The sequence below is a fragment of the Eucalyptus grandis genome, chromosome 2, assembly GCF_016545825.1.
Source record: "Eucalyptus grandis isolate ANBG69807.140 chromosome 2, ASM1654582v1, whole genome shotgun sequence".
NCBI classification, from domain to species: Eukaryota; Viridiplantae; Streptophyta; class Magnoliopsida; order Myrtales; family Myrtaceae; genus Eucalyptus; species Eucalyptus grandis.
Window position 1 is genome coordinate 41,846,719 of NC_052613.1, and position 23,457 is coordinate 41,870,175.

Below are 23,457 nucleotides of genomic sequence, written 5' to 3' on the forward strand. Positions count from 1 at the left end.
GTAAAAGAAACGGCCAATAACCCATTTTGATAGGTCTACTGCCGTACCATCCATTGTCCAAACTAAATCGAGCTTTTCTCTCGATTAGCCGGCCTCCTCTAACGATCTTAAGGCCGAACCAGAGTTGCTCTAAATCGCTCTTTTCATAGGCAAATGCTTCCCTCTTGGGCCCCATATGATCAATAAGCGGGCTCCTGGTCCGGCCCACTTAACAAAATTTGGGCCTCGGACGAGGCCCGTTTCGGCCCAATTCCTGGCCCGTAAGGAGTTAGAAGATCGGGCCCGCGGAAAATCACAAAAGGAGGGGACTCTCTCAACGGTTCTCGAACTCGACTCCTTGGGGCAAATTTAAGAAAAAAAAAAAAGGAAAAAGAGCTCGAAGAATCTTCTGGAACCTCCCCTGTCCGTGCCTTAAGCCCTAAATCCAACACGGGCAGAACCCACTCTCTCCGTGCGAGCGCCCCTCTCCTCCTTATCCATACATCCCGCATTGCAAAACCTCCTCCTTCGTCTCCCGCACCGCCACCAGCTCCGCCGCAAAACCCTAGCCAGGCTCCGGAAATGGCGTCGGCCAACGCTATCTCCACGGCCTCCATCCTCTGCTCCCCCAAGCAGGTAACCGTTTCCCCCCCGCTCCGCGAACATCCGCGCGACCCCGCGTCGCCGGACGTCGCTTCCGGCGGCGCTTCCGTCCTCCATTTTCGGAGCGGATGAATGCGAATCTTCGGCTCTCGGTCGCCGCGATGATTGAGAAGTTCTCGAGACTAGAATCGAGCCTCTCGCGGTTGGTTGGGAAGCAGGTTGGTTGGTTTTACTTACCGTCGGTCGTTGTGTGTTTTTGCGTCTGCCGTGATGTAGGGGGGCTTGAGGAGGAAAGGGAACCAGAAGGTGAACTTCGGACAGTCCGGCAGGAGGTTCGCGGTGAGAGCCTCCGCCAAGGAAATTGCGTTCGACCAGAAATCCAGGGCCGCTCTTCAGGCCGGCATCGACAAGCTCGCGGACGCCGTCGGCCTCACGCTCGGTCCGAGGGGTAAGCTAGCTACGGTTCTCTCTTTGATGTTGACTGGATGAGTTGTGTCGTCCGATGTGCCTATTCGAGTGGACGGTGAGGTCTGCAAAGCTGTAGCGATTGGATTGACTGTAGTTCCCATTCATGTTTAGAACTCCTTGCAATTTATCTCTTTCCATTATTGAACTCATAGGTTTATCTCTTTTGATATGGCTTTTTTTTTTTTTTTTTTCCGTAGCAATAGAGTGGCAGTGGTTATGCAAACTGTACTTATTGGGAAATTATTCGTCTGCTCTCTGCAGGGAGAAATGTCGTCTTGGATGAATTTGGCAGTCCAAAAGTTGTAAATGACGGGGTCACAATTGCCCGAGCAATTGAGCTACCTGATGCTATGGAAAATGCTGGTGCCGCTCTCATTAGAGAGGTCAGACAATCACATGGCAGTTTTGCACTCACTCTCAGTCAAGGACTTTCCATCTTAAGAAAGTACCCTTTCAGTTAGAATTGCTTCCAACTATGTTTATTTTGCTGATAAATTTTGGTTCAAATGCAGGTTGCAAGCAAAACTAACGACTCTGCAGGTGATGGTACAACTACTGCATCAGTCCTTGCTCGTGAAATAATTAAATTGGGATTGCTGAGTGTTACATCCGGTGCAAATCCAGTTTCAGTGAAGAGAGGCATCGATAAAACTGTGCAAGGATTGATACAGGAGCTGGAGAAGAGGGCTAGGCCGGTTGAAGGACGTGATGACATTAAAGGTAATGTGCTCCCATGGTCCATGAAAGACGAAGCTTTGAGTGGAACAAGTCTGTTACACTGATACTCTTTTGGGTTTCATTGTAGCCGTTGCGACAATTTCTGCTGGAAATGATGAGCTCATTGGAACAATGATTGCGGATGCAATTGACAGGGTTGGCCCTGATGGTGTTTTGTCCATTGAATCATCATCATCGTTTGAGACAACTGTTGATGTAGAGGAGGGAATGGAGGTCAGCATTTCGTCATTTTTCCTTTGTGCGTCTTGTTTTTCATTAGTTGGGGAAGAAAAGCATTCTGCCTTTTTCCCCTCCTGGTGGAGAAGGTGGTGGAAGTTTTCACTCGTTCTTATCTGTTCTTACAAATGTTTTTATTGGCTTGCAGATAGACAGAGGATACATATCCCCTCAATTCGTTACTAACCCTGAGAAGTTGATTGTGGAATTTGAGAATGCAAGAGTACTGGTGACAGATCAAAAGATTTCGGCAATAAAGGATATTATCCCCTTGCTGGAGAAGACAACTCAGCTGAGAGCGCCTTTGCTCATAATTGCTGAAGATGTGACTGGTGAGGCTTTGGCTACTCTTGTCGTGAACAAGTTGCGGGGTATCATTAATGTTGCTGCTATCAAAGCCCCTGGATTTGGTGAAAGGAGAAAGGCGATCCTACAAGATATTGCAATCTTGACAGGTAGTTTTTTGCTTCCCTGTAGTCCAGATCATTCATATGTTCTGCAAACATGCTTAGCACTCGGAATCTCACTAGTTTACAGCTGCTTTGCACATAGGTGATTTCACTTGCTCGTTGTTTGTTGAATCATGCAGGAGCTGAGTACCAAGCCAGTGATCTTGGTTTGCTTGTTGAGAACACATCAGTTGAGCAGCTTGGGATAGCTAGAAAAGTAACCATCTCTAAGGATTCTATGACCATTATTGCTGATGCGGCATCAAAGGATGAACTACAAGCCAGGATTGCACAATTGAAAAAAGAGTTGTCTGAAACTGATTCTGTATATGACACAGAGAAACTCGCTGAGAGGATTGCCAAGCTATCCGGGGGAGTTGCTGTGATCAAAGTTGGTGCAGCTACTGAGACTGAGCTTGAGGATAGGAAGCTTCGGATTGAGGATGCCAAGAATGCAACTTTTGCTGCCATAGAGGAAGGCATAGTGCCTGGCGGTGGTGCCGCATTTGTTCACCTCTCTGCTTGCGTGCCTGCTATCAAGGACAAGCTTGAGGATGCAGATGAAAAATTGGGCGCTGACATCATTCAAAAGGTAAAATTTAGTTGCTTCTGATCGCAATATTGTATCAAGACCTGAAATTTATTAAGGCAAAATTGCACCATCATTGGAGATACTGTGTTGGAGATACTTCAAAGAACCTTCTTTAGGACACAATTTTCGGTTATAAAAGGCACAGATAAGACCATTAATTCTGTGAAGTTTTACTGATTTGCTGTCGCATTTATAGGCACTTGTGGCACCAGCCTCATTGATAGCTCAAAATGCTGGAATCGAGGGAGAGGTGGTGGTGGAGAAGGTGAAGGCCCGTGAGTGGGAGATCGGGTACAATGCGATGACAGACAAGTATGAGAACCTGGTAGAGGCTGGAGTGATAGACCCGGCAAAGGTGACAAGATGTGCTTTGCAGAATTCGGCTTCGGTTGCTGGGATGGTGTTGACAACCCAAGCAATTGTGGTTGAAAAGGCCAAGCCCAAGGCTCCTGCTGCTGCTTCACCCCAAGGCCTTACCATATGATACCGAGAGTGTTTGTTTGGCGCGCCGATGGATAGATTAGGGATAAAAAGAGGTTTTTGTCATGGTCATTTTATAGGGAAAGGGCCGGTGGAAACTCAAATTTTCTGTTTAGATAAATCCCTTTCTTCGAGGACTCTTTTTTTATCCGGCTTTTGCAGCTGTGAAAGAAAGCTTGTATTGTTTGTGCGTGGGTAATTTTCTGTGCAAGGGATAAAGAGTAAGGTCCACAAGTTTTCTGGATTTAGTACCTTTCTTGGATAAAAGCAGTTAAGAAGCACCTCTTCTCAGGCTATGTGCTTTGATATATGCGTTTGGAAATAATCTTGCTTCTCTAAATAGAAATTCAATCTTGATTTAGATAGATTGTGCCCTCCACAATGAGTTTATAATTAATCATTGTCCCTCCTTTGAATGGTGCGCCTCCAGTTAAATGAGTTTATAATTAGGCATTAGGGCCTGTTCTCTTTCTCCTCGAAAAATTAATCTTTGGCTCGTCGGTCGTCACTTTCTTAGGGGATGTTGCTGTCCATCTCGGATAGGTAATTTGCTCAATTTCCCGTAGCCTCAAAATTCGATTGACATCTCTTTCAAACAAGAGGATGCGTTGCTCATGTCTGATGATGTCTCATGTCTGCGCTAGCGTTTATTGCTTAGGGACCTTCATATTAACTAGAGGTGAGCATGATCCGGGTTGAGTCAGTCCACCCCTTAACCTTAGGACAAACTTGTATAGTGTCAGTCCTCAATTTTTGGACCAAGAGTCAATTCTACTGAGCTTGGGACGAAAGACCAGGCCAGTCTAGTGAGTTCGATCCGATTCATTGTTAACTTGGGACAACTAATAATTTTTTATTACATTTTTTGTGCTCTCTGAAAAAATGATTGAAGACCGGACTAACTTAATGAGTTCGGTCCAATTCTAGGATCAACCTAGAATCAACCAATAATTCTTTATTTCATTTTTTATACTCCTTGAAAAAGCGATTGAAGACCAGACTAACCTAATGGATTTAGTCCGGTTTAAGGGTCAACTTGGAACCAATGAAATAAAAAATTAATAATTTTTTATTTCATTTTTTGTACTTCTTGAAAGGGCAATTGAGAATCGAGCCAACCCAATGAGTTTAATGATAGCTAAGAAAGGTAAGTGGTGGGAGTTTAATGTGGTGAGCGTCGAACAAAGTGAACATCGAGTGTTGAGCAAGGAGCAACAAGCCAAGTGAGTATCGAGAGGCGAATGGTATGAGTGACCCAAAGTGAGCGAGGCGAGTGTCGAGTGGTGAGTAGAGAAGTTTTTTCTTTCGATTTTGGCAAATTGAATACTAAGATGACAAATAAGACAAAAAAGAATAAGTCCTAAAGGAGCATGTCGTAAGGAGCTATTTATGCTCTTTTAAACGCCACAAAAACTCATCACAAAAACACTTTCCTCATTTGTAAATTATGACTATTGACGTCGTAAAAGACATTAAAAAACTAAGTTGTTACAAAATAATATAAAATTACTTGAACTCTTCACTAAAAAACTGTTTAATGCTGTTGACATTATTTATTTTAAGGTTTTCTTTGTATAAAAAAAATTATAAATAATATATTAGATACAAAATTGGTCCGGATTGGATCAACCCGGAACTCTTAGTCCTCTAGACCGAGAACCAATCTGCACAATATTAGTCCAAAAATCCTAGAATCAAGGACTGATCCAATCTCCTTGAGAACCGGATCAGGATTGAGTCCAAGGCCAGTCCAGAGTTGACCCTAGACCAATGCTCACTCCTAATATTAATCATAACAAAACCCAGCTAGACTGTTGATAGAGTGAAGATTAGCTGCCCATGGACAGGGCAATGTCTGATTCCCTATAACCCCTGAGCTTTTTCTATGATAAGAGTTGTTCATAAAAAAGCATAGTTATCGTGCCTTCAAAGTATATAGATGCCGAAAAGGTTTGGCCTTTCTTTTGGTCACCTTTTTTTTTTTGACAAGTTCTTTTGGTCACCTTTGCTAGTACAAGATTATATGAGAGATCAGAATTAGATTTTTTAATTAAAGCTTTTCCATTACAATTCACACTGCGAATGAGATATCGAGGATTTATTCGAATGTAACTCCAGTCACTGCAATTTCAGTGGTGCGCACACAATCATGGAAACAATCACAAGGAGCATTACACTGGATTAGAATAAAGAAGGTTAGAATCAGACATTGGAATGAGGGAAGGCAGGGCTTTGGGTATAAATTGGGGAGCGGAGATACAAGGTCACAGACCGCCATAGCGGTTCGGCCCGTACTTATCAGTTGCATTACCAATTTTCCGAACTGCCCCAACTAGTTTCTCCTTTTTCATGGATTCAGAGCAAGTAGGGTATGACTTGATTCCACACATCACATGATCACAAATCAAATGCATATTCTCTCATCATCCAAAATAGCCGAAGGAAAGGGGAATGAAAGCTCGGGTAACCCAGAAAACATACTAAATTTAGGAAAAATAACAGACGAACAAAATCCTGCCTTAATGCGAACAGAGACACTTCCATCAAATTTAGTTCCCAGAAAATAGACTAAAAGAGTAACAGCCTCAGCAAGTTTTCCTATAGTTCACACAGGTAAGACATAAAATGAGGAGCAAAACGATCCCATCCATCGCTCTAACTCTCTGTTTGCTCCCTCAGCCTTCGGATGGTGCTCCTAACCGTCACGGCACTTGCGGTGCTGTTAGGACAATATCATGGGAACGATTAGCTACTTAAATAAAATATTCAAGCAAAATAAGTTAATATATCAAGTCAGTATCCTTACTTCAAGGTGTAGGCACCACCAGCCTTGATTTTGCCGCAGTCCTTGCATCCCCAAATACCAACAGACTTCCTCTTCACTGCATACTGCATCATCGAGTATATAATCAGAAAACATGATGCAATGGCAAAGGAATGCTTAGGCTCACACGTAAAAATCCAACTAGTTCCAGAAAATGCAGTCAAAGAACCACTTACCTTGCCACAGAACTCGCAGAAATACTTGCTGTGCTGTGTAACCTCCATTTTCTTAATCTGCTTACGCAGACTGGCACCATATCGGGTACCTGTGTTCAAAAGTGAATTAGCAAAGTGTGGTCATGCATGAGCAATCAACTGAAGATCTATCCTAAACGAAGTTTAAAGACCGCAACAAACCAGCATACAATCAAAACAGATCGTTTAGGAACCTACCATACTTGCCGACAATGCCAACCTTCTTCGTGCGCTTGGCCTGCACAAGATTGAAAACATTTGTCAACAAAATCAATTCCTAGTTAGTACAACAAATCAAAAGCTGGGAACAACACTCGAGTTCTTGGAACTGAGATAAGTTAGAGATTGAAAACCGATGAAAAAAATAATATTTCCCAGCTCGATCAACAGAGTTAATCAAGATCGACTTCTAAAGGGGCGTATGCACGACCTAAGATGCACTAGAGGAAAGAGACCCTATGAAATTGTTTCATCGTTCGGCACACATCTCTTCCGCTCAACCTCTCCTGAATACTACCGTCGGTCCAAATAGATTTGCCGAGGACAAAAGCCTTTCTTGATGGAATCCGAAGTCCAATTTCAGCACCTCCATCGCCTCACATATCCGTATCAACTCAAAATACTGAAGGAATCACAACGAACAACCTAAGGGTGCGCGGACCCAGTCCGGAAGAACCAACCCACTTCCCATGGAAACCCACAAAACATCGTCTTTCTCCATAATCATCGGATCTCAAGGCATTACGGGCTACTGCAGCGAGCGAAAACTACACAACCCTGAAGCTAAGGTTTCACGCAACTCCATACACCCCATACACCCCAAGAACTACTGCCTAAATGGAAACGAGCAAGAACCGGGAGCGACGGTTCGATTGCTACGAAGAGAAGCAAACAAGCATCGAGTCCGTTGATTTCATAGAACCAGAGATGTACGAGAACTGGAAAACCGAGAGACACGAACAAAGTTAGCGAGAGAGAGAGGAAGTGTTACCATGGAGACGAGACGACGAAGGAGCGGCGGAAGCAGAGTCAAGCGCAAATGAAACCCTAGAACGCCTTCTCCGTCGTCGCCGTTTTATATAGGGAAAAACCCTAGAAAGAGCCAAGAGAGATAATTAAGCGAGAGGAGAAGGGCCTTCAGGCCCATGGTGGGGGCGCGATCTGGGTTATGGGCCAAGCCCGGCCCAAGGACTGCGTCACAAATCTTTTTTTTTTCTTCTTCTTCTTTTTTTCCACATCTCTTGTGCCGTTGAAGCACCGGTGCTACTGCTTTTCTCTAATACATTGATTTCATAATGATTGTGTAAAAAGGTTACAAATGTGAAAAGATTGTTGGGTGATCCAAGTCCTAAGAGCCCCATTCATCCAAAACTCTCATTGTTAGAGGGTCTTACTTGGGACTTATATAATCTAAGAATTAAAATGCACTGGACTCACATGCTTGCGTTCATCGCATTGAAGAATATTTAACTTCGTACATGCTTGCTCTCTTAACTCAAGGCATCGTGGCCTAGACTCCTCAATCCATTGTTGGGGTCTCTAGTGTTGTGCACAAAGAATTATCTAATTTCTCAATCAAAAAAATGGTTTTTAGGCATAATTGAAAAGTCATATGAAACATGGGAGAATATAAATTGACTCACTTCTGTGGACATTTTTTCTTCCAATCTGGGAATTTCGCATTATGCATCAGATGCCCTTAAATTTCAATTTGTTGGGAACACACTAAAAACCTTCCCCACTTTTGACATATTTACCACTTCGTATCCTAAGCTTTGATAAATACATCTTTACATCCTTAAAAAAGCCTGATCGTCGGAAAAAGGCCAAATTGCCCTTGCTTGAAAAACGCCACTCCTCCACAATCCCCCCACGAAACCCTAGCCTCCATCCTCCCAAAACACAAGCCATCTCCCTTACACCGCCTTCACCGTGTCTCAAGCCAACCCGCGACGACGACACCCCCCACACACCCCCGCCCTCTCTTTCCTTCTCCTCGATTCGAGGTTGTGAGAGATTGTTTGCTTTACAACAAGCATAAAAAGCTGGGGGCGACGACAATAACGCAGGTGGGCAAGCCAAGCGGCGTAGGATGCAACTGAAGGAAGAGGAGCTGCTGGTAGCGGTGTCAACCAATCATAGGATTTGGGTTGGTTGGATTTTTGGGAAGGGTTAGGAAATTCAAACCATGATTGGGTTTTTTTTTTTTTTTTATGAAGATAGCAATTTTATAAATAACTTCACACCAGTAAAATATTTCAAGTTACAAAGTGGCATTTAAGTGCAAGACCCATGATGCCAATTGTTTTTTCCAAAAGTAGAAGATGCAGAAGTTGTCTTAGAGTGAAAAAATGGAAACTGTTTTTGGCATTTTTGACGTTTCACTTATTAGGGCGGTGGTGAGGTGGGTAACAACCACGGGAGAGTTGTGCGTAGGCATCTAGGTCCCATGTTCACCCTTGATGGACCCTAGCTTGAGCATTCGTGACATGGGAACGGGCATATAGGTCCTAGGCATGAGCGTGAGCACCACTCCCAAGTCCACAAAAGCTAGACTCAAGAACCCGGTGTCCAAGTCTGACTTCCTGATGCCCTAGCCCGAGGCCTTGGTACTCGTGCCCCCGCCCCCTAATTTGGGCCTCGAGTCCAATGAGGACTAGCCTAGCTTTGGGCTCAGGCACAAACACCAAGTCTCAAGCCCAAGCGCTAAGGACCTAGCCAAGGGCACTTGGGAACCTAGTTGCTAGAGGTTCGGGCATGGGCTTTGGGGTCCATAGTCTAGCCTTTGTGGACCTAAGTGTAGCCTCCGTGGACCAAGGTCGAGGCACAAGCATTAGGGCCTGGAGCCTAGACTTGAACTAGGCTCAACATTAGTGCAGCCAGTGGCTTGGGCACTGAGATCCCTACACGAGCACCAAGGTCTCAAGCTTAGTCTCTATGGACTTGGGTTAAGGTATTGGTAAGAGTATTAGTTCCCAAGCCCAACACATGCGCCAATGTCCAAGCCCAACTTCTATGGACTTGGACTTGACCACCAAGATCTAGGCCTGGCCTCTTTAAACGCAGCCTCTGCCTTGATGAGCCTCGGTAGACCCAACCTTGGCCTCTAAACTTGACTCCGCTACCAATGGCTAGGAATGAGCGTTGGGGTTATTGTGTGCAAGCGCAAAATTTCTAATATAATTGCCTAGTCATATTTTGAAAAATGATTTTCTATTTTTAAAGAGAAAATGATTTTTTTTATTTTAAGCTTAAGTTTTTTATTAACTAGGAAAATATTTATCGTTGACTCATTTTCTTATGTAATCAAAATGTTGGAAAATGAAAAAAATTTCAAGAAAATGCTTTTTGCATAACAAATAGATTCTTAATTTATAAAGGTCTTAAAATCTATTCCCCAATCTATTCTCAATTTTGGGAAACCTTGTTTAGGCCATGAAAGGTGAGCCTGAACACAAGTGTATTGCTAATCTTGAACTTTTCAGTTGCATCATAGTAGGGTTGCGGCGATGAACTTGTCCAATGAGCAATTGTTGCATCCTTGATCCCTTAAACTAAACATTCCATCTCCCGATCTAGTCCTGACCCTTCTTGGCTCGCAAGGAAGGGAGGGTTCGAAAATTCAAAGTAAAAAAAAAAAAAAATTAAACAGATGATGAATTGTAGGTAGGTAGGTGGCCATTGGTAATGCGTCCGACCTTGTCTCGCTGTTTTCATCTTCTCTATCAAGCCGCAACAAAAATAATGTCAAATGGTTCGACTCCCAACCCAAAAGGCAAACAGAACTCGAAAAGATATTGTTACGCGTTCTTTTCCCTCCCCGACCTCACCACGACGGTTCTTTCCATAAAATTGCAGGAAAAAGATGAGACGCACGACATAGATTTGATTCTCCCACATTATCGGACGACACAAACGAAATAATCCCACATATTTGTGCCCCTGGCCCCAACTTTAAAAATCTTCTACGAAATTAATGGTGCGTTTTATGGGCCGACCGTTTCTTTCGCAGTCCACAACAAAACTTTGTGGTAGTCGATATGAACAACAAAAGGCCCGCCCGCATGTGAACAATGTGAAATTCTGGTGAAACTCCAGGCCGGGATTAATGATGATTGATACCCCCAAGGCCTCAGTCATCACCCGATTAACGATGCAGACGACGATGGGCATAGTCGAATATTATGTCTTTAGATTCGACATAGAATCTCCAATTTTTGTGTTGTTGTGTTTTGTCGAATGTATAATCGATTTCGTGGTTTCTCGATCCGTGTCCTTTTTCAAGTATCCAGCTTTTGCATATGGGTGCGGTCCTTTTTCTCAACACCTGACATTGACTATGCGCCCCCACACTGTGGCCTTCCTTCCTATAGAAAAGAATGAAAAAACCCAACATCAATTTTTGACAAATAAAAGAACTTCATATCCATCGATCTCGACATAGACAAGCTGCATCCTCTTCCCATCAAATAGCTAAGGCTTCCCACTTGTTTCAGGGAGATTTTTCTCATTGACAAGAGCAATTTGCTCTATCAAATGCACAACGTAACTATCGTCCAACTTAATTTTCGCGAGTTGATTTCCAACCATTGACCTTGTCATCCTAAGTTACATTCTCTTATTTGCGATTGCCGGTCAGTGCTTAGAAGTATGACCATTTCACAAATTTTAAACAGGTCACTTGCCAAAGCTAAAAGCCCACCTATCTCCTACCATCAACAAATGGAATTCTGCAACTTAGGCCGCGTTTGTTTGTGTTTCTTTTTTTGTTTTTAAACACTTTTTCTGTTTTTTTGTTCTTTTGTTCAGGGAACAAAAAAGAAACAGAAACAAGAAACACAAATTTTGTGTTTCTTGTTTCAAACACTTTTGAGAAACACTTTTTTTTCTTTTTTTCTTGTTCTTTTTCTTTTGGCCGGTCGCCGGCCTCGGCCATGGCCGGCGACCGGCCGACGAGGGACGGCGGCCTCGCCCGCCACGAGGCTCGCCGGCCCCGGCGGCCTCGCCGCCGTCCCCGGCGAGGCCGAGCTCGCCGCCGGCCCCAGGCGAGGTCGGCCTCGCCGGATCCGGGCGAGCTCGAGCTCGCCCGGCCATGGCGAGCCGACCTCGCGCCCGGCACAGCGAGCTCGATCTCGCCCCCGATCCGGTGAGGCCGAGCTCACCGGCCGCCGCCGGCGAGCCTCGGCCTCGCCGGATCTGGCGAGTCGGCGTCGCCTAGCGGTGGCCCGCGAGGCCGCGCCTCGCCTGCCGCTAGGCGAGCTCGGCCTCGCCGGATCAAGGCAAGGCCGACCCTCGCCGGGTCGCCGGCCAAAAGAAGAAAAAAAAAAATGAAAAAGAAAAAAAGGAAAAATAAGAAAAAATAGAAAAAAATAAAAGAAATAAAAAAATTATCCAAATTTACCAAACATGTTTCGTTAATTTTTTATTCCTGGAACAAGTTTACCAAACGCATTGTTTTGTTCAAAAATTGTTCCCCCTAACAAAACACTTTTTTCTATTTCTGTTCCCTTGAACAATTTTTAAACAGAAACACAACCAAACGCGCCCTTAATTAACTATTGCAATTAAATGCTGTTTTAGAACAGATTACGCGATTGTACATAATCAAGGCACTTTGACCTTTGTAAAAGCAGAGGGAATGGAATTCTACTGTTGCACACTGACTCAAGTTGTCGGCGAGCAAATACTGCACACTGACCTCACTTCTCAGCCCTACTATGGATTTTAGCTATAACTTTGCTCATCTATCCAATCACGGTTCTTTAAATGAATTTGCAAATGACTTCCCTACATTTGAATCTAGTACTGGTGGCCACCATCCGGCTTAGAGACACTAATGCACAAGGTGTCACTTTTCCAGTGGAATAATGATGTCGTCCACTTTGGCTGACATTCCAACAAGAAGTTGGTTGGCACATCTTAGATGGAAATCATTCGACCGTTTTCACAATACACATGATCTATACATTTTATGAGTTGTGTCAAAATATGCACCGTTGATATTTCATCAAAAGAATCAGCAACGCACCGTGATGGTTTTATTTATAGTGATGGGCCTAAGTTGGCCCGTCCGCCCATGTTGGGCCTAAAAGCCCGACCCACGGAATTAGGGCCTGTTGATAAGGGAACGTATAAAAAGGGATGAGAGAGAGAGAGGACGTACCTTTTGGCGCATAACGTACGTACGTCCTCTCCAACGCTCTCTCTCCCTCCAAAAAGAACAGTAAGCACAAAGCCACTGTTTTCTCCCTTTCAAGGCGTCGTCGGATTGAACAGGATCGAACAGGGCCAAATTCTCTTCCTCTTATCGGCGTCGGTGTCTAATCTGTGGCTAACAAGGTACGCTCGAATCTGTGGTGTGCTTTAGGATCGGTGATACGTGTTATTCCCGGGCTTCGCTTCCGCATTCGTTTTAGGGGTTCGATTTAGTATCGAATCCGGTTTTCGAGATCGGTTTTCCCAACATTGGTATCGAGCCCTAGTTCACGTTTTCCCGACCTGTTTGATGTTTTTTGATTGATTTTTCGCGAAAGTAATTCGGCCGTACGGATCGGGGCGAGAAATCCCGACACCTGAGCGCTGTTTGCCCATTTTTCCGAGTTTTCGTAAGTCAAAATCAAATTATGATGGCATAGGGAGAAAGGGGTCGTCGAGGCGAGCTCGGCAACATGTCATGCGCCGCCGAGCGACGTCGCACGGGGCCAGAAGCCGCTGCGCGTGGGCGCGATGCGCCTGAAGCATTGGCATCGGCCAGCGCGTGCGTCCCACGTGCCGGTCAGCGAACCGGCACATGCGCGACGCCGGCGGCGAACCAGCACGCGCCGATCGGCGGACCGACGCGTGCTAACGTCAGCATGACGTCATCCAACGGTCGGTAACCGCTAGGATGACGTCATCACTAACGTCGCGCCGGCGAGCGACGGTTGGCGGCATCAACGGCGGCGATCCGACCCGACCCGACCAGCGTCGGCCAGCGCCGCGCGTGCGGCACGTGCGGTCGGTTCGTCCGACCCGGCCCGACGGTCCGACCGGTTTGACGACCTGACTGTTGACCCGTTAACCGTTGACCGACGACCGTTGACCGTTGACCAAAAAAAAAAAAAGGAATTTGTTTCTTTTTCAATTATGTATGTGTGGGTTAGAGGTAATCCATTTTTTATTCTGCATTTGTTGCATGAATCATGGAAAATTATGTATTTTCCATTTTGTTTATTGTGGATTAAAAGTGATCCATGTTAGTTCTACATTTGTTGCAGGAACTATGATGCGTTATGCACGGATACACGCAATCCAGAAACGGACGAAGGAAGAGCTAGACGAAAAGGCGATGAAAGAGTTAGGCGATTATCGGTAGCTTGATGGTGATTTAGTAACACATATGGTCAAGGTCAATCAGATGATACAGGAAATCATCTGGAATGGTTATCTTATGCCGGATTTTGAGAAGGTGCCGGCATTAATGAACACTCTTCCACCTGAATGGCAAGCAGTGTTAGATCGGCTATGGGAGATCAACGTGGTCCCGGATTATAGGAGGCTAGTGGAAGCTTTTGTAAGAGAGTACTATAGGATTGAGTTGGCCAAAACTTCAACCCTTAGATTGAGCACCACATGGCGCGAGTGAATGCGCCTTGGTGGCGACATGAGAGCTCTCCAAAAGTTTTTCCATGGTTGGCAAATGTGCCTTCAGTTTTCTCAGATACTTTGACTGATAGATTAGAAAAGACTTTCCCTATTTATTTCTTAGATTAGTCTGAGATGTTTATGAGTGTTGAATATCTCTTTCTATGTTGATATTTCTTTTTGGATATATTACTTAGTGTAATGGATTGTTGTATTAGTTGAAAGCATTAGTATTTTATTGGATGTCAATTATCTGTTGCTTTATGTTATTGCTGATTGCTGTGGGTAGTTATAGAAGTTTTTGTAACTTTATAGAATTTATTTTGCATAAGACAATTATATTAATGATAGTTTTAAGTTAGGATTTTTGGAGGATGATTGGAAACATAGTGACCTTTTGATTCTGAAACCTTACTTGAAATTATTCATTGATATGATGAGTCTATGCAAAGTGGATGCATAAATGATAGGCATTAATTATTCGTGCATGTATATCTGATGTGTTCAGATCGATGGTTTCAGCAATTAAGAACGTAATTGCTTATATGAACGGCAACAATTGTGAAATATTGAATATGAAAATTCAATATGTGCTGGAAAAGCAAGAAGTACTAGAAGCTTTTGACCATATTATGGAAGATCTTGAGGATGCCGTGTGCCACCTTGAGCTAGTAGAGGACCGCTTAACGGCATTTGAGCTGAGAATAGACATTTGCAATGCTAGTTCTAGCTCAGAAAGGGCTATGAGCTCTAAGCGCAAGCGTATTGATTCGTTCAATATGTGGGAATGCAAAGGATCAAGTTCTTATTGCAAGAAATCAAGAGTTAACCAACACAAGAGAGGAAAACGTCTTCAAGTGAAGAAAATGTCAAGGGTGAAGTGTTACAATTGTGACAAGAGAGGTCACTATGCTCGTGACTGTCGTGAGCCAAAGAAGGTATACACATCTTGTACATTTGAGAACTTTGCTTATATGTTAAGTTCTGAATTATTGGCTGAATCTAATCATTTGTGGACTGTAGATTCAGGAGCGACAGACCATGTAGTAAAGGATAGTGGATCCTTCGTGGAATTCCGACGAGTATCAACTGGAACTAAGTGGATCTATGTAGGAAATAACTCCAGAGATGAAGTTAAATGGATTGGCACTTGCCAATTGAACATGCGTGGTGGACGCAACTTGTTCCTACATGATGATCTATATACTCCGGAGATTCGTCGAAATTTAAGTGTTTAATTTGATGTTGGTTAAGCTTGTTTTTTTGTGTGAACTTCCGTAATAACAGTGTAGATTTGTATTTGGATACAAATCACTATGGTTGTGGTCACTTTCTGGATGGTTTTATTGTACTAAATGTTGACTGTAGTGATGTCAATATTTGTTATTCCCTTGTTTCACGTCTTCTACTTCATATGATAATGATGTGATTATGTGGCATGCTAGACTTGGCCATATTGGCCAACATCGTATAAATAGACTAGTCAAGAAGGGCTTGTTGGGCAACATTGAAAAAGTCGATTTGCCCAAATGTGAGCATTGCCTAGTAGGGAAAACGACAAAAAAACCATTTGGAAAAGATAAAGAGCTGAATTTCCTCTGCATTTAATCCATTATGATGTCTGTGGTTCAATGAATATGAGAGGAAGGCAATGGGCTGTTTATTTCATCACTTTTATAGATGATTATACTCGATTCAGATATGTCTATTTGATTTCTCATAAATCTGAAGCATTATATTGTTTCAAAAGATTTAGTGAACTTGATAGAAAATCAATTAGACAAGAAAATAAAAGTATTTAGATCCGATCGAGGTCGAGAATATTTATCTGATGAGTTCAGAAAATCATGTGATGAAAAAGGAATAGAAAGACAGTTATCTATTCCATATACTCCTCAACAAAATGGTGTTGCGAGAGAGAAGAAACAGAACCCTCTTTTGGAATTGGTTAGGTCCATGATGGCGCATGCTAACTTACATATCATATTTTGGAGTGATGCGTTGTTAACTGCTGCCTATATATTTAACCGGGTGCCTTCCAAATCAGTTAGTTCCACTCCATATGAGTTATGGACAGGTAGAAAACCGGACTTAAGTTTTCTTAAGCCATGGGTTGTGCTGCCTATACTCATGAGTCCTCTCACAAGTTTGGGAAATTGGGTCCCAAAGGAAAGAAAAGTATTTTAATGAGATACTCTGAACACTCGAAATGGTATGTGTTCATAGGTGAGCAGGAAAGTGGGAGTATAACTGAATTTGAATCACGGGATGTCACATTCTTAGTGGATGAATTTCCTAAGAAGGGCAAAATAGGGGAAGATTGTCCCTTATTTGAAACCTTGGATCAAGATAATAATTTTGGTAGATTCGTCCAAGTGGGAGTAATATGAGAAGTGATGAATTGAATTCAACTCATTCTCAATTACAACCACATGATGAGATGATATCGTCATTATCTAATCCGAGTGGAAGCATAATGGGGAATGATGTGCTAAGTGTACAATCTCCCATATAGTGAACAAGTCGCCAAAGTATTCCCCATCGACGTTTTGACATTGAAGGAGAAACTTTTATGATTGCTCCACAAGATGAGGATGAGCCAAGAAATATTAATGAGGCTCTGAATTGCCCTAATAAGGAAAAATGGATTCATGCAATGGAAGAGGAAATTGAGTCAATGAAATCAAATCAAGTCTGGGAACTGGTTGATCTTCCAAAATGACACAAAGCTATTGGGAACAAGTGGGTTCTCAAAATAAAGCGAAAGGCTAATGGCTCGATAGAAAGGCATAAGGCTCGCCTTGTGGTGAAGGGGTATAATCGACAGGAAGTAATTGATGATGAAGATACTTTTTCTCCTGTAGTGGGATTTACCTCGATTCGCATTATTCTGGCAATAGTGGCTAGTATGAATCTTGAGTTACATCAAATGGATGTAAAGACTGTTTTCCTCAATGGAGAATTAGAGGAAGGAACATATATGGAACAACCTGCTGGTTTCATAGTGAAAGGCCAAGAAGAAGAAGGTATGTCGACTTTTGAAGTCAATATATGGCCTTAAGCAGTCGTCAAGACAATGGTATATACAATTTCATAATGCCATAATGGCATATGATTTTACAATGATAGATGAGGATCATTGTATATATATCAAAAGATCCAAAGGTCTATTTGTGATCATATCATTATATGTTGATGATATACTAATTGCCGGAAGCAATATGGAGCTTGTTAATACTGTCAAAAGTTGGTTATCTTCCAATTTTGAATTGAAGGATATGGGATTTTAAACCCATAGACACTCCTATTGCAAAAGGTGAAGGATTGAGCCATAGACGTGTCCAAGGACTCCACAAGAGAAGGAACAAACGAAATATGTTCCTTATGCTAGTGCTTGTTGGGAGCTTGATGTACGCTATGATGTGTACAAGACGACATATGTTATGCAGTTGGAATGGTGAGTAGATACCAATCCAATCTAGGTCAAGCACGTTGGAAAGCCGTTAAATGAATACTAAGGTATCTAAAATGGACTGCTGATTATACGTTGAGTTATTATGGAAATGATCTGCAACTCAAAGGTTATTCTAATGCGAATAATGGCACCATATGTTGGAGCAGTAAGAAACAAAAGTGTATAGCCTTGTCCACAATGGAAACTGAGTTCGTGGCATTATCAGCAGCAATAAAAGAAGATGTTTGGCTTAAGAGATTATTGGATCATTTAGGTGTTATTTGAAGTGCTGCGATTCATTGTTGGTTAACCGTGATAGCCAAGCAGCAAAAGCGTACACCAAATATCCAAAATATCATGGCAAGACCAAACATATAGATACCAAGTATACTTTTGTCAAGAATATGATTGCACGAAAAGATGTAAACTTAGAGTACATACTACGGATAGAATGGTATCAGATCCTATGACAAAGCCAATACCTAGAGATGTGTTTTGTGGCCATATGAAATCTCTAGGATTGCGTAGAGGATGATGTACTGAATATTGTAATTTCCATAAGAGTTCACATTTGATGAATTTGTGTTTTCATCATTAATGCCTATGAATCTTTGTTTGATCTTTATGCATCTTAATGCTCGTGCATTACTTTAAGTTGAGAAAGTATGTCGGACAGATATAAGATTAGCCCACTCACACGGGTAATCGCCTCTATTTACTGTGTGATAAATAGAGATGAGACTATTTTTAAGCTTATTATCTAGGTGATAATCGAGAGCTCAAGCTTAAAATACGTATGTCGCCTTAACTAAGTGTTAAGATGATGACATAATACTAACTATGTTCGAAAGTAAAATAACCCACATATTTTACTTTATCTGTCTATGATGCCAGATGTGAGTTCTGATGAATTTTATGATTGAGTAGATACGTGAACTCAAGTTAGACATTGAGTATGTCTGAACTATCATCTATACGGTATTGAAAGGTATAGACATACGCTCCATGGGAAAGGAGTTAATACCGTAATACGTATTTCATACTACGTATGCATGAGCCGACCAATAAGAATGGCAAAAAAAAAGTTTGATCTCAACTTTTATGACGTGTGAGACTCTTGAGGAAAAGAGTTCCTCAATTTTAGTGCCCTCATGACTTTTACTTATTCTTAAGGTTTCTATTTAGTGTTTGCTATCTTAGGATGTTGCAAATGGTCATGAGTTGATTCGATCTAATGGGGCATTTCTAGAAAAGCAAGCTGAACTGAAATTGAGAGTTTGAAGGAAAGAGGAAGATCAAATTTGGAGAATCACATTGTAGTTTTTATATTCACCGGTTAACCAATTATGACTGTTTTTGTGATAATCATAATTGTGAATACAATATATATATATATATATATATATATATATATATATCATTGTTTAAAAAGAGATCAAGAGAGATATAAATGTGATCGATCGATCTAGGGTACTGCATACTAAATCTAATCGGAGTGTGATGCCCATTATGAGCTGCTATATATTCCTAACAGATGTATGGCAACAAGCTCTCAAAGTATGCTGGTCGCACGGATTATTCACCGGTATGAATGTTGAAGAGAGGTAAAGAGAATCCTGTTCAGCCCACCATATGCGAGTGGGAGATGATGGTTTTATTTATAGTGATGGGCCTAAGTTGGCCCGTCCGCCCATGTTGGGCCAAAAGCCCGACCCACGGAATTAGGGCCTGTTGATAAGGGAACGTATAAAAAGGGATGAGAGAGAGGGACGTACCTTTTGGCACATAACGTACGTACGTCCTCTCCAACGCTCTCTCTCCCTCCAAAAGAACAAGAAGCACAAGCCACTTTGTTTTCTCCCTTTCAAGGCGTCGTCGGATTGAACAGGATCGAACAGGGCCAAATTCTCTTCCTCTTATCGGCGTCGGTGTCTAATCTGTGGCTAACAAGGTATGCTCGAATCTGTGGTGTGCTTTAGGATCGGTGATACGTGTTATTCCCAGGCTTCGCTTCCGCATTCGTTTTAGGGGTTCAATTTAGTGTCGAATCCGGTTTTCGGGGATTAGTTTTTCCCAACACACCGATCTAAGAGAAATTTTAAGGCTTGTTGGCGATGCTTTCTTCAGTTATTTGAGGCCTGGATCTAATCATCTACCTTATTTGTGGTTCTCGCTTCTGCAAAAGGGAGATCAAGGAAATGCTGATCAGCATTGACAAATTACCCTGTGCATGTACACATGCAGACGCCCTTCTCAGGAATACGAGGAGGACAACAAATGGAGAATAAAATCACCAACAGCCTACTAGAGCAGATAGAAAATGTCTTCCCTTGTTCTTTGCGAGAGAAACATATTGACCACATCCAAACTGTGAAAAATGGAACTTAGAAATGGTGAATATGACATTGATTGGTTTGGTAAAAATGCACTTTTTTCACTTGATTTTCTTTCTTTCATGCTGTTTTGCTTGCTATATAACCAATTTATCCTCTTTGACAATAAGAAAGTATTGGAGGTTTCTTGGTTTTTTCTGGGATAAGAACATTTGTACATGGACGGCCAGATAAAACCATCCAGAGAGCTCAATAAGAAGACATAAGAAATAGTAGGTCAAAACAAACTGGTGGTATGCACCGTCTGCGGTGGCCCAGTTGGATAAGGCTCTCTAATGAAACTAACGAAAGTGGAGGGGATCGAATCCCACTAGCTGCACGGGATCTTAAGCGCGACGTCGGGGTGGTGGGTCCTCCGCTAGCGTCGCTCCAGGATTTACCCACCGGCTACCGGCTGTACGGGGTTCCCTGGGTATAAAAAAAAAAAAAAAAAACCGATGGTATGCACTTTGCTCTTCCGACATAGGTGGCTGAGAGTATTGACCGATGATTGCTGAAATTTTGGCTTGATCACAAGAATATACTGTGTGCAGGGCCGCCAAGGACAGCGATTTCTAAACAATGTGGAGAATATACAAAGTGAAATCAGGTAACTATATGAAACGAGAGCGAGGATGAGCATTTGTTGTCCAGCACAAGAAACACTGGTCACTCTTATAAGTTTATCATTGGCTTAGCATTCCCAGGTTAGCGACAACAGTATGACGAAGCATTTTCACTTCTATCTGAGGTTAATTTCCATGAGCATTCTTTCCTACATATTTCATTTGCGAAACATGAGGAGGCCGTCGTTCGACAGGCCTAAAACCATCTCAGATTGAATTTCCCTGGTCTTACCGCAAGCAGGTATATATACCTGAAGCTTTCTTAAATGGGTATTCACTTCTAATTCTTTCATTTGGGCACATCCACCAAGCAAGCAATTCTCTCAGCTGCACTGTCTAATTCCCACATCTAATCTTTTTTCACGCAATATTCAAATGCTATTTGATGTTATAGCTAACAGGATGCGGTGGTAATTTTGTAAATAATTTCACGTTCGTAAACTATGTGAAGGTGCAAAGTGGCAACCGCAAAACTCATGATGCAAAATGGTCTTCTTATTTTATTTTTTTTCCTTTTTCAGAAGTACATGATGCGAAATTATGTTAAAAGTAAAAGGTGGGGACGGTTCTTGTATTTTTTTCATTTTTCGTTTTTTGAGGCAGCGCAAGGTGGGTGACCACTATAGTTTTGGGGGAGGGGGTGTGCTAAATGGGTCCAGAGACATGGAATGACGAATGAGGAAAAGATGGGGTTGAGCGCATAGAAGTCTACATATAATTACAAGGGGGATCATCAAAAAACCCCTAAGTCTATTATATCTTTATTAATTCAATCCTAAGGCTTTTGAAGATTTGCAAATTAAGTCCTAAACTTTTTAATTGTACCAATTTAGTCTTAAATCTTTTGACAATTTGTCAATTTAGTCATTACAGCTAATTTTAATTAAAAAGCACTAATGAGGCAACTTAGTTAGCGCTAGCCATCCTATGTGGTACGACCAGTGCTAATGTGAACAATTTTTTGTATTTTTCTCTAGTGCCATTGCCAATCAAGAGTTGAAAAAAAAAAAGAAAAAAAGAAAGAAAAAGAAAAAAAATTGAGAATTCTTTAAAAGATACTAAAAAAATTCCATGTTAGTGCTGGCCATGTCTTATAAGAACCATATCATGTAAGACGACTAACACTGACTAGACCATTAGATTAGGGTTGGGGTTGAAAAAACTAAATTGAGAAATCACTTAAACATTGGCCAAATTAAAAGGTTTAAAATTGAATTTGCACAATTCCAATAAATTTAAGACTTTTTTGGTAATTTTTCCTATGGTAAGTACAATTTGACCCGCACATGGATGCAATCCACATCATAATTAAAATTCCAAGTCTCTCAGTTCACTTTTCTTATAATCAAAGGCTAATACATTAATAGGTACCGTTTAGATGGCCATTGCAAATATTACGGTAATCCACATGATTGGCATAGTTAGTTTGGTGAAAATCGACCATTTTAAAAAGACGTAAGGGACACAAATAACATGCTGTGTTATGAGAAATGAAAAACTCATACGTGCATGAGTATTCGTATGCCATCACAGTCGTACCTGCTGGGTGACGCTTTATTCACCCAGCTAGCATGTCCGTAATGGCATATAAAAACCGATACAAATTTTTCATTTCTTGTAACACAACATGTTTGCTTATGTCCCTTACAGTAATACTGGTTTTCATAAGCAATGTATCTTTAAAGTGACCGATTTTCACAAAAATCGTGGCTTACCGTAATATTTGCAGCGGCCACTTACGTGTACTTATTATGGCATTGGCCTTGGATTATAAGAAAAACGAGCCATAAGAGAGCATGGATTTTAATTATGATATGAATCATGTTCATCTCTATTATTTTAGTGGGTCAAATTATACTTTACCCAAAAAGCATCTCAAGGCATAACAGACCGTTGTAGCAAGCGAAAACTACAGAAAACTTCCCAGCTGGATCGACAGAGTTAATCGAGACCGACTTCTAAAGGGGTGTATGCACGACCTAAGATGCACTACCCTACGAAATTGCTCACCGTTCAGCACAATCTCTCCCGTTCAACCTGTCGTGAATACTACCGTCAGTCAAAATAGATGTGCCGAGAAAACAAAAACCTTTCTAGATAAAACCCGAAGTCAAATTTCAGCATCTCCCCCGCCTCGCATATCCCAGGTCGATATCAACTCAAAAATACTGGAGAAAGCACAACGAACAATTGAAGGGTCCGCGGTCCATGAGTATCAGATCTCAAGGCACTACAGGCCATTGCAGCGAGCGAAAACTACATAACCGTGAAGCTAAGGTCACACGCAACTCCACACACTCCAAGAACGACTGCCTAAGTAGAAACGAGCAGAACCGGGAGCGACGGTTCGATTGCTATGGAGAAAGGCAAAGAAGTACGGAGAAAGGCAAAGAAGCGTCGATTCCGTTTATTTCATAGAACCAGAGCTGTACGAGAACTAGGAAACCAAGAGACCCGAACGAAGCTAGCCAGAGAGAAGAGAGAGAGAGGAAGAGTTTCTACGGGGACGAGACGACGAAGGAGCGGCGGTAGCAGAGTCAAGCGCAAATGCAACCCTAGAATGCTTCCCCGTCGTCGCTGTTTTACGTAGGGAAAAGAAAACCCTAGAAAGAGCCAAGAGATACAAACAAGTAAGTGAAAGGAAAGGGCCTTCAGGCCCATGGAGGGGGCACGATCCGAGTTATGGGCCAAGCTCGGCCCAAGGATTGTGACAAATCTTTTTTCCTCTTTTTTTCCGCATCCCATGTGTGGTTGCAACACCGGCACTATTGCTTTTCTCCTACAGATTGATTTCACGGCGATCGTATAAAAAGCTTACAAATGTGAAAATATAGTAAGG

At 42.2% G+C, this 23,457-nt stretch overlaps 2 protein-coding genes across 3 annotated transcripts; one reads left to right on the top strand and one right to left on the bottom strand.

The window, feature by feature from the left end:
* The first annotated feature begins 367 nt into the window (after positions 1–367).
* LOC104432900 (ruBisCO large subunit-binding protein subunit alpha) lies at positions 368–3,831 on the top strand. The gene is made up of 8 exons (XM_010045489.2): positions 368–615; positions 859–1,030; positions 1,312–1,433; positions 1,563–1,770; positions 1,856–2,001; positions 2,153–2,459; positions 2,594–3,045; positions 3,242–3,831. Exons 1-8 carry the CDS (start codon positions 562–564, stop codon positions 3,527–3,529), a joined length of 1,749 nt encoding a protein of 582 aa, XP_010043791.2. The 5' UTR covers positions 368–561; the 3' UTR covers positions 3,530–3,831.
* A 2,091-nt stretch (positions 3,832–5,922) lies between these two features.
* LOC104430105 (60S ribosomal protein L37a) lies at positions 5,923–23,173 on the bottom strand. Of its 2 annotated transcripts, XM_039305158.1 has the most exons (7): positions 23,127–23,173; positions 11,620–11,624; positions 7,535–7,564; positions 6,742–6,781; positions 6,526–6,614; positions 6,332–6,414; positions 5,923–6,244 (listed from the first exon to the last, which is right to left on the bottom strand). In XM_039305158.1, the coding sequence occupies exons 3-7, from the start codon at positions 7,535–7,537 to the stop codon at positions 6,181–6,183; spliced, it is 279 nt and encodes a 92-aa protein (XP_039161092.1). In that variant the 5' UTR covers positions 7,538–7,564; positions 11,620–11,624; positions 23,127–23,173; the 3' UTR covers positions 5,923–6,180. The 2 variants fall into 2 exon arrangements, with proteins under 2 accessions (XP_039161092.1, XP_010041169.1); XM_010042867.3 differs by lacking the exons at positions 11,620–11,624; positions 23,127–23,173 and having other exon boundaries at positions 7,535–7,614.
* Positions 23,174–23,457: the final 284 nt, after the last annotated feature.